Source organism: Arabidopsis lyrata (genome assembly GCF_000004255.2).
Source record: "Arabidopsis lyrata subsp. lyrata unplaced genomic scaffold ARALYscaffold_9, whole genome shotgun sequence".
Classification (NCBI taxonomy): Eukaryota; Viridiplantae; Streptophyta; class Magnoliopsida; order Brassicales; family Brassicaceae; genus Arabidopsis; species Arabidopsis lyrata.
In genome coordinates this window covers 996,057-1,007,880 of record NW_003302547.1, presented here as the reverse complement: position 1 = coordinate 1,007,880, position 11,824 = coordinate 996,057, and the positions used below count along the sequence as shown (strand labels likewise).

The 11,824-nt window shown below is 37.8% G+C and overlaps 2 protein-coding genes across 2 annotated transcripts; one reads left to right on the top strand and one right to left on the bottom strand.

The window, feature by feature from the left end:
* Positions 1-744: 744 nt before the first annotated feature.
* On the bottom strand, positions 745-1,237 carry LOC9299257 (protein RALF-like 30). Its single transcript, XM_021021341.1, has one exon. It carries the CDS (start codon positions 1,094-1,096, stop codon positions 866-868), a length of 231 nt encoding a protein of 76 aa, XP_020877000.1. The 5' UTR covers positions 1,097-1,237; the 3' UTR covers positions 745-865.
* A 4,233-nt stretch (positions 1,238-5,470) lies between these two features.
* Positions 5,471-9,157, top strand: LOC110227091. Its single transcript, XM_021020291.1, has 3 exons — positions 5,471-5,654; positions 7,103-7,679; positions 8,575-9,157. The coding sequence occupies exons 1-3, from the start codon at positions 5,471-5,473 to the stop codon at positions 8,621-8,623; spliced, it is 810 nt and encodes a 269-aa protein (XP_020875950.1). The 3' UTR covers positions 8,624-9,157.
* The last annotated feature ends 2,667 nt before the right edge of the window (positions 9,158-11,824 follow it).

The window sequence follows — 11,824 nt, the reverse complement described above, 5'->3', positions numbered from 1 at the left end:
TCCATAAAGCCTTGATTCTCATTAATAAGCTCTATTTGAGCTGACTGCCACAAATGTGCCTCTTTTTCCGCTAACAGTAAGACCTCTAGTGGGTCATTGTCTATATTTCCAAATATTTTTTCATTACGTGCTTTCCAAATATACCAGATAATCCAAGGGAAAGCTTATGAATCGAATTCCGATGGTATTCTCCAAAATAAGTGATCCAAATTCGTAAAAATAGAATTCGTGGGAAAAAAGTCCCATGACCGTAGGAATCTGTGAAAACGCCCAAATCTGTCGGGCCGGATGGCACAGAAAGAGTGTGTTATTGATCGTTTCCTCTGATGAGCCACATCGGACACATCGTGTATCACAATCATTCTACTTTTCCGCAAATTCGCCGTAACCGGTACACATCCCATTAAAATTTGCCACAAGAAATGGCGTACCTTAGGTGGACATTGCACTTTCCAAGAATATGCTTTTAGCGATATGATGTCCTGGCCCATAATTAAGTTTCTTTTTTTTTTTTTTTTTTCTTTCTAAAGTGAAGTGATCTATTTGTTAAAAAAGTTTGATCTTTATTTGTAAAGTGATCTATTTGTAAAAGAATGAAACAATTTCTAAAAACATATAGATAATAATTAAACATTCCTTGGCTAATGAAAACAAATTTACCTCTAAATTTTGGTAGTCTAAGAAAAAACGAAGGTGGATCGTTTGACGAAACTAACATCAAATATACTAAATAACACTTTAGAAGATTCAGTATTGTTATATAATTTTTTTGTATGTACCAAATTATTGTTATAGTTGAAAAAGTTATGAGCATATTTACAATGTAATGCGACATTTCTCATAAAAATAATGAAAGAAATCATGATTATCCGGCACGGTTGCACCGGGTAAGCTTGGAGCATCCAGCTTTATACTCATTAACTCGCTCTTTAGGTTTCCCAGCTGATCCTGGGGCCTGACACCCTGCTGGTGGATTAGGACGCAAACACGGATCAAGCACCCCTGGATTTAAAAATTTACCCACACCAGCAGCTAGCGTTGGCTCCATCATCATGAAAATGCTTATTACCATCAAACATATCACCCAAGCCTTCATTTTGACTTGATGTTTTTCTTTTATTCCCTTGTAGTTTATATGATTCTGAAAACGACAAAGCGAGGAATTATTAACAAAACGAGCAATATAAATTTATCTTTATATGTATTCAAAGAGGAAATTAGATTAATATAGATTTTAACACCATCTTAACACCACACAATCTACATTTGTTATTGTTTTAGATAAAAAGAGAGACCAAAAGCAACCTCACAGATTAGTTAAATATTCTAATTTGGGATCACTAATTTGAGAGGTAATTTTTTTGTAGTCTAATTTGGTAAAACCTATGTTAAGATCAATTTTCTCAATTCGTTTATCTTTATCTTTGTTTGAATTTCTTTTCTTAAAAATTTGAATCGATCTCACTATATATCGTTAGTGACGAGTGGTATTCGTTTTCAGGTTTTGAAAACGTGATTTTGGTATTTTTACCATGTAGAACATTCATAAAATTTTCATGTTTACAAACGTGATTCCGCTATATAAATTATGTGTGTTAAAATTTTCCTCACTTAAACCTCTTCTAGAAGAGAATAACTTTTTTGAACATAAAAAAAAAAGAGATGAATTTGCTAAAACATCTATAATCTTAATTTTAATTAGTCATGCCTAATCGAGCTAAATTAACAATTAAATTAACAATTTTAATTTGTACGATAAGCTTTGATGATTTGTTGTTCATCCGTGCAAACTTTCTACTTCGTATTAGTCAACACTATTGTAAATTTGTAGTTCCTTGTACTTATATACATGTTCCATATTTCGATTTGACCAAACTTTTCTCAATCTCGACATTAACTGCTTAAAAAGGTTTCAACTTCCAGCTTTTTTTGATAATTTTCTTTTCATTTTCCAACTTGGCTTAGATGAAGCATTAAAAATCTCGAATCGTCTTTTGAAGTCTATTACATTGATTCATAGCTCCACACACAAGTTTACATAGAATGTCTTTTACAATTTATAATATTGTAGATATTATATATTAATTTTGTCAATCATGTTGTATTAGTACCTGCAAAACATCCAATATCTCGAGGTTGAGTATATTCGAGCAGATTTCTTCCATATTTTCATCAAATGATTTCATTACTTGAGACAAGCCTTCGATTTCATGTACATATATATATTAAGTGAATATTAGGTACATATGAGATCATCTAAAGCTCAACATGCTAAATTGATAAACTCAAAACGAAGTTTTTCTCTTTACTAAATCATCCAAAAATGTAAATATTGGTTGATTTATGTGTGTAAAACTTACTTGAACCGTACAATTTTCTTCTTGGTTTACAACTACCATTCATCCCTAAAATATTTAACAACTATATATACATATGTATCTCTCTACATACATCATTTTTAAGAACAGCCCTAACAACATCTTGAAACTACTTTAGATTCCAGTTCAAGTTACTTTGTATTTTACCTTTCTCCTCTTCCAATCAACTCCTTATTATACACCTTCCAAATGGCCTTTCATACTCTCAATATTACCACTAATTTTCTATTTAATAGCAATATGATTTATTGTTTTCTCTTTTGAATTATGAATCTAACGTTATACTAGATAATCTGTAATGTCCAAAATTTTTTTTAAAAAAAATTACTAAGAATAAAATACTAAACTTTTCATAATGTATAAAGTATGAAATCTCATCATTATCTTATTCTGAGAAACAAAACAAGTTAAATGTAGGAAAATCTACCAAGTATCTCTCTATGACCGAAATACAGATTCTAAACTTCAGTTGCACTTTGCTCCTCCTCAAAGTTGTCTGCAAAGAAACCAGAACTTATGTTAGCGAAAAAAAAATCGCCTAATAAGACCACAAACCTACCAAACAAGTACCAACAAGTTTTCCCGCATAAAAAAATGCTTCTGTGATGGTACTAACGAACATAAATCCAATTCAATTAATTATAAATAAAATAAATCACATCATAACATATATTAATAGAAATATGTAATCAAATGATCTGAACAAAATGACAGAGATCTGCGAATACACACCAGAATGGTACAACCCCAACATTGGTTGACCAAGACCATATGCTAATAGAATATATACATAATATACTCGATATGGATGTTGGCCATTAATGAGGTGATAAGAAAGTACGATCCACATTATTAACCAACCTCAATACCATTAACAGAATACATAATACATTTGTTGGCGATGCCGTCCACCACATATTGCTTAATATAGCCAACTAAATTAGAATAGCATATTGATACTTGTCTTAACATAATAACATATTTTCTTCTCCAAAATCATATCCATAATAATTATTAAAACAAACAAATTATTTTTCAAAATTTCACATTTAATTAATTTAACTAATCATTTTTTCACTCCTAAATATATTATATAATTGTTATAATAGCTAAAAAGGGAGTTATAATACCAATTGTTTATTTGAAGGTAAGCCTCCGCCGGTGCAATGGGGATGCCGCCGCCCCTAGTGGATAGTTCATCGTCACCTCCTCACGTAAGTCTCGCGCACACGACCCCGCTCTCTCAAAAGGAATCGTGGACATCAGTGGTTCAGGAAGTTCTAGCTTCTGGTGTGAAGGTTCAAACAGATTTTGTTGTTACTAATGGTGTGGCACGGATCTCCATCCCTAAGGAGATTTTGGTAGATGCGTTGCCATTGTGGAAGAATTTTATCGTCGGGCACTTCATGGGAGATGTCCCTCACGTTGGTACAATTCACACAACAGTCAATCGCATTTGGACTATCTTGGACAAATCGGCAAAGATTGATGTGCAGATCTTTAGCAAGACTGCGGTACTGTTCCGCGTTGCAAACGCCAAAACCCGTGAACGTATCCTGAAAAGGAAGTACTGGCATATCGCTGACATACCTTTGGTTGTCAGTGAATGGAACCCTGAGGCTGCACAAGCTCCACCGGATCTCTCTGCGATGCCTATGTGGATAGATTTACGGGATGTTCCAGGCTACATGTTCTCTCATCAGGGATTAGAGTTGCTATCTAGTACTGTGGGATATTTTGTGAAGCTTCATCCCAAAACAGAGCATTGTCTCCGTCTTGATGTGGCTAGAATCTTGGTTGAAGTTAATCTACAATCTGATTTGACTGAAAAGATAAGTTTCACCAATGAGAAGGGAGAAGAGATGTTAGTTACTGAGTTATCCATGGCTACCTCCTAAGTGTAAGCTATGTTCCATCTGGGGACATAAAGAAAAGGATTGTACTAGGGCTGAGAAGGTGAAGATTTTAGCAGAGAGTCCGAGAAGAGAGCCTGAAAAGAGTAAGGAAGAGGGAACTAGTGCAAACACCACAGTGCAGTAACTTGCTCAACGCCTGCTTCAAGATCTCGAGAACACTACTCCGTTGCATCCAAGTAACACCAAGAGTGTTGAGATGGTTGAACACTTGTCGGTCCAATCGGAAGAGAAGGATCAATAACAACAATGGACTGTTGTGAGGAGAAACAGTGGGAGTGCGTCTCTATCTACTTCAAAAAAGGCGGAAGAGCCAGTCGCAAAGTCTGTCTCACCAAGAGGTTTCCGTGTCCTGCAAGTTGAGGGGGATGATGAATCTCAGGCCCATAACACGCAAGTTCCGGATTCGCAAATTGACACGGGAAAGCCAGTTGTGGAAAACAATATTGTGGAGGAGAAAGAGGAAGGCGAGTTAGTAGAAACTGAGCATGGTGAGAAGGTTGAAACTGAGAATCAAGAGGAGGGTTTGCAGGGTGTGAACACTTCTTTTGATACTGAGACAACAAAGAAAGCCAAAGGAAAGTCGAGTCGTAACCGTAGCTGTTCCAGGGGACTTCCTAAGGCCATTACAAATCGACTAGCACCAGGGGCCAAAGGACATAAAAATACTTCCTCACGGAAGTAATGACGTCTTTTTTTTCATGGAACATTTGGGGGTTCAATATGCCTCGCAAACACGATGCAATTTGTAATTGGATTCAAGCAGTAAGGCCGGCTTTTGGATGTTTTTTGGAAACTCGGGTGCAAGAGAATTTCTCAGACTCTATCATTAGTTCAGTTTTGCCAGGCTGGTCTTCAATCACAAATTATGATTTTCATAGGCTGGGACGAATATGGGTTTGCTGGAACTCTGATGTTTCGATAACTCCTATTCTCAAGAGTGCTCAACATATTTCATGTCATGTTACGGTGGTCAGTTCCGGAGTTCACTTCCTCTGCTCCTTTGTTTATGCCTCAAATTTTGTGGTGGATCGTAGAACCTTATGGGCTGATTTGTGTCATTTAAAATCAACGTCTTTGCAACCTGACCTGCCATGGATAGTCTTAGGAGATTTCAATGAAATTTTATCTATGACGGACCACTCTAGAGCACTGGATTATGCTTTCAACACAACAGGGATGAGAGATTTTCAGAACACGGTCTCTTTTTGTGAGCTTGGGGATTTGTCTTCTGCTGGCCCTAAGTTTACTTGGATTAATAATCAGGATTCAAACCCTATTGGTAAGAAGCTTGATAGGGCGCTTGTTACATCGGATTGGCTCCAATCTTTTCCCCACTCTTACGCGGGTTTCGAAGCGGGTGGTACGCGAAACCTGCGTTTTGCAACTAAACTTTGCGACTGAATTATTGGTCGCAAATGGTTGCGACTATTTTGTGACTTCTGAACGACCATTTAGCGACCACAATATTTACCGATGGAATATAGTCGCTATTCCGCGACTAAAACAAATAGTCTATACTTGGTCGTTAATTTGTGACGCTTTTAAGACCGATTACAGACTAATTTATTATAGTCGCAAATGGGTGGCTGATATGCGACTGATGTGCGACTCAACTTTTGATCTCAAATGATCATCGCAATGTAGTCTCAAATGTGCAACTAGTTAACAACCACTTGTTATAGTTACACTTTCGTTGCAAATTAGTTAGAAAGAGTTGGTACAAAACACGTTAAAAATGCAGCGATAGCGACCGGTTTGCAACTAGCACCTGAGGATTTTGCGACTGACACCTGATAAAGCGACCAGTTTGCGACTATTTACCAACTCTCGATTTTTGTTTTCTCAATTTTCACATTTTAAATTTGTTTGCATATAAAGTTAAAAACTTAACCAAAGACATTAATATTGATGTTTAAAAACAAAACATTCAAAACATTCAAATCTCTTTGTCTTGTTACATTACTCTTATGAGTAATGTTTAGAGATTTAGTAAAATATCTATATAACTTGAGTTTTGCAAAAAAAAATCAACCTTAAACTAATATATGTCCTCTATAACACTAATATGAGTGTTTTTGAGTGATATATATCACCATTTTGGATCATTATGTGTAGATTTCTAAATTTTATCTTGTGACTAATCGATATCAGTCACAAGACAGTCGCAAAATTGCCACCATTTTGTAACTATTACTAAGTTTGCGATTATTTTGCGACAACAGTTGTAACTATTTCCCGACCAATGGTGCGACTAATTTGATACTCTTATGAGTAATGCTTAGGGATTTAGTAAAATATCTATATTACTTGAGTTTTGATAAGTTTTTCAACCTTAAACTAATATATGTCCTCTATAACACTAATATGAGTGTTTTTGAGTGATATATATCACCATTTTGGATGACAATGTGTAGATTTCTAAATTTTGGCTTGTGACTAATAGTCGACAGTCACAAAAGAGTTGCAAAATTGCAACAATTTGTAACTATGGTTCAGTTAGCGACTATATTGCAACAATTCTTGCAACTATTTGCCGACCAATGTTGCGACGAATTTGATACTAATCGCGAAATTTCTAAGATTTTTGCTAAGTGTTTGGGCGGTTTCGATTTCCCCCCAATTTTTTTATTTGACACCGTTGTGCAACTAAATAGCGACCAAATGTGAAATTCATAAGGGTATAATGTTTAGGGATTGAGTATAAACAACGACCGTTTTGTGACTGATACAAAATAATTCAGATTTTCATCAAATATTAAGCGGGAATTTATTTCCCCCGGTCCAAAATAATTTGGTGATATAATTAAGTGTTTATTGACCCTTTACATATCTCAAAAAGCAAAAGTGTTTACACTTTCCCAAACAAAAACAAGAGAAGCCCTAGAATCTCTCTAGAAATTCTTCCTCTCCGGCGCTTCTTTTCCTCTTGTTTGCTTTCTCTCCGCCATTTCCTCTACGGCGCTCTCTTCCTCTTGTTTGCTTCCTCTCCGGCGCTTCTCTTTGGCAGATCCGGCGGTGGTGTTCAAATTAACAGTGGCGGTAGATCAAACGGAGTTGGTGGGTCGTCTTCTCACTCCTCCAACCCGTCATCTTACGAGACAGGTTCGGTTTCTCAGCCGGTGTTACCTAGTCAATATCCATCATCGTCTCAACAACGACCTCTCCGTCAGCCACTACCAGCGGCTCAAGCTTCACAACCAATGTACCAGAATCTCCATCATCAACCGCCGCCTCCTCCAAATCCGGAGCATCAACCGCCGCCTCAGGAGCCGAATCATGAGCAACAAGACTTTCAGCAGTTGTTGGATGCTTTAATGGTTCTTCCTGGAAGACAACATCTACCAATCTTGAGTCAACATGATATCCCTGATCGTGAGACTATATGGTAAGACAACATCTTCTCTTTTCCTCTTGGTATTGGTCTTTGGAGCTTGACAATTTCGATTGAGATTTATCCCTTTTTCATATTTTGAATATAAGACTCATGCTTTCGTTTCTGGGTTAAGATGAATTCGAGTTTGAATATGAGAGTAGCTAGTGATTTGATAAGACGTCAATTGCGGAAAATTTGGAGTCTTTGGGTCTTAAAATTTGGAGTCTTTGGGTCATAAATTTGGAGTCTTTGGGTATGTGATTATAAGAGCTCAAAACAAGATGCTACGAGTCTAAATCTAGAGTATGGTACTCATAAAAGTGTTATGGGTAATTGATGGCTTCGTTGTAACCAGTGATATCAAATGACAATGGATAAAGTGTGACTGTTTCATAGCTTCGTTTTTAAAGATGACATATTTCTTAAGGTAATTTCGACTTTAGTTTAATGATATTGAGTGTCTGGTTTGCTGATGTTGAGAGTCTTGTTTTCTGAGTAATATTGTCTGTTTTTCTCACGTTTATGTCTGATTTTGCTTAAGAGTAGAGTCTGGTTTTCTGAATTTCATTGTCTGGTTTTGCTCATGTTTATGTCTGATTTTGTTGATGTTCATTTTCTGGTTTTGCTTATGTTCTTTGTCTGATTTTGCTGATGTTTATTGACTAGTTTTGATTGCTCTTTTTGACGTTTGAGAGAAATTTGAGATTACTTGATGTTGATTCTCTGGTTTTGAGTAAACACTTAATTGTATTCTTGTTTCTATGTTTATAATCTTCTTTTGTTTTGATCGACTTTTTTTTACAGTTTCTCTTCTCTTTCTTTATGAGAATGAATGGTTTCTCTTCTCTTCTCTGGTTTTACAGTTTCTCTTCTCTTTCTTTACAGCTAAAAATGTTTTTGTGTTTAGTGTACTTTCACAGATAATAAGGGAAACCCCTTTCGACTTGGACAGCTGAAAGAGACGATCAAAAATGGGAAGAGAAAAGAGAGTTATGGAAGCTCTTCTTCGTCTTCACTGTTAGAGATGCAAGAAGATCTTGTAGCTGCTCGTCGTAAGCTTGCTGAAGTGGACCAAGAAAATGCTAGACGTGACGAGGAGGGACACAAAGATCAAAGTCGTATCACAAGCTTGGAGATGATGGTCTCCTACATGAGGAACAAAGATCCTGCCTTTGCAGAATTATTGGCTACTCAACAGCCAGAAGCAACCGCAGCAGCCACCTAGCTTCTCAACCACCAACAACCGCAGTCATCATACCACCCAACAGTCATCATACCACCCAGCACACAAACAGGCACCCTTCCAACAACCACAGAAGCAGCAATCCAACCAGCTGGACTCGCACCTACTGAAACCACACCAGCCTCTCCTTTATGTAACACTGATTCAAACCATATGAACTAGTCTTTTATTTGCTTATGTTTTTGTACTCTATAATACTTTGCAGGTTTGGGATTATTAACGAGTAACCAATCTGTGACCAAACTAATTAACAAATGTGACCAATGTGTGACTAAACATTATTACAAGAAACTCCAAAACGGTCGCAAACGAATCGCAAATTGGCCCAAATATGTAAGGTTATCATAGTCGCAAATGAGTTGCTAACGTCCTTTCGTTGCTCTTTGGTCGCAAATTTGCAACGATATTCACCTGTGACAGATTAGTCGTTAATTTGTGACGATATATTTATAGTCGCCAAATAGTCACAAATTAGCGACTATAATGAGACACAAAAATTTTGCGACCGTTTTTTTGCGACTAATGGAAATAGTCGTTATTCAGTTGCAAAACCCTATTTTGCGACCGTTTTGCAACCAATATGGGGGTCGCAAATGATGTGTTTTCTTGTAGTATCGGTATCTCTGATCTTTCCCGGTGCATGGTTCATCTTTCTACTTCCACTTCTCAACATCGCAAACCATTCAAGTTTTTTAACTTCTTGACTACTCACGAGCAGTTTCTCCCAACAGTACCATTCCCGTGTAGCTTTGTCTCTGTTTCACCGAAAGCTCAAATTACTAAAGTCTCATCTCAGGATGCTTAATAAGTCCAGATTTGGTGATTTGCCAAGGAAAACCATGGAGGCTTATGATTCCTATTGCACAGCTCATAACGTAGCTCTCTTGGATCCTACAGCTTCTACTTTAGCAGTCCTCTCTGAGACTTCAGAAACATGGCAGAGGTTGGCATCGTTGGAAGAGAAGTTTTTTCATCAAAAGTCACGTATCCAATGGATGAAATGTGGGGACCCGAACACTACGTACTTTCACCGTGTGGCACAAGCCAACGCCTCACGCAATGCTGTGCGGAGTTTAACTTTGGATACAGGGGCTGTTCTCACTGATTTAAATGAAATAAAGGCTGAAGCTGCACGACATTTTCGTGAATTCCTCCAAGCATAAGTAGATGATTATGAAGGTGTTTCTCAGGACTATCTCTCTGATTTACTGAATTATAGATGTTCATCGACTCAAAGCTGTGAGCTTGTTCGGCCGGTTACAAATGAAGAAATTTAGAAAGCTTTATTTTCTCTCCCTTTGGGTAAAGCTTGTGGTCCGGATGGTTACACAAAGGAGTTCTATGTGGCAGCATGGAGTATTATCGGGTATGATTTTGTTGTCGCAGTTCAGTCATTCTTCCTCTTTGGCCAAATGCCGCGGTCGGTGAACGCTACCTTGCTTGCTCTCATCCCTAAAAATCCGGAAGCTACCTCTGCTACGATAAAGGACTACAGGCCAATATCGTGCTGCAATATTCTATACAAATTGATTTCAAAGATCCTGGCTAATAGACTAAAGTTACTCCTTCCAGACTTTATTGAGCCGAATCAGAGTGCGTTTGTGAAAGGGAGATTACTGTTGGAAAATGTTCTCTTGGCTACTGAACTAGTAAAAGACTATCACAAGGACTCTATAGCTCCTAGAAGTGCAATAAAGTTTGACATATCGAAGGCTTTTGATACGGTACAAAGGTCATTTATTATGTATATATTTCAAGCTATGGGGTTCTCATAAGGTTTTTATACGGTGGATTAATGCATGCATATCTACTGCGTCATTCTCGGTGGTTGTTAATGGAGAGCTTGAGGGATTTTTTCCTAGCAGTAGAGGAATACGCCAAGGATGTTCTTTATCACCTTACCTATTTGTGATGGTCCAAAACGTTCTCTCTTGTCTTCTCAGTAGAGTAGCGTCAAGTGGTACCATTGGACGACATCCTTGTTGTGATTACCTCCATGTTACCCATTTAGGCTTCGGTGATGACATTATGGTCTTTACAGACGGGAAGTCATCTTCTTTGAAAGAGACGTTTCGGGTCTTTGGGAATTTTGCACGAATGTCAGGCTTACATATTAATGCGAATAAATCAGCGATGTATGTTGGTGGAAGGATTCAACATGATCTCCTAGAGGCAACCGCTACTCATGGTATTCTTATTGAATCTCTACCAATCCGTTACTTGGTTTGCCACTTACTACTAAATCAATGACGGCGCATGACTATGCACCTCTTATTGATAAGATTCGATCTCAACTACTCTCATGGACTAGTAAGCATTTCTCTTATGCGGGAAGACTACAATTGATTTCATCAGTCATATCTAGCATCTCTAACTTTTGGTGCTCTGTTTTTCGCCTACCAGCTCGTTGTTTTGATGAGATCGAAAGAATGTGTGGTGCATTTCTTTGGTCGGGAAATCCTAATTTATCCTCAGGTGCTAAGGTCGCTTGCACTGATGTGTGTAAACCAAAAGATGAAGGCGGGCTGGGACTCCGGCGGTTGCGTGATGTATCCCGAGCTTTTGCTTATGTCTAATTTGGCGTTTATTCACGGTGTCAGGATCTTTATGGGTGGCATGGACAAAGAAAAATCTAATGAAGGGAGGTTCTTTTTGGGCAGTTCCTATATCAACATTGGGTTCATGGATTTGGAAAAAACTTCTTAAACTCCGCGAAGAGCTTCAGCCTTACATCCGGGTAGAGATTGGTGATGGAGAGAATGCTCTGTTTTGGTTTGATTCTTGGCTGCAGCACGGTCGTCTAATTGACATCACGGGACCTCAGGACCTCGTCTCCTTGGCGTTCCTCTATATGCAATGGTACAAGAAGCCACTGGTCCTGCGGGTTGGCAGCTTCGACGTACTCGCTCAGCTC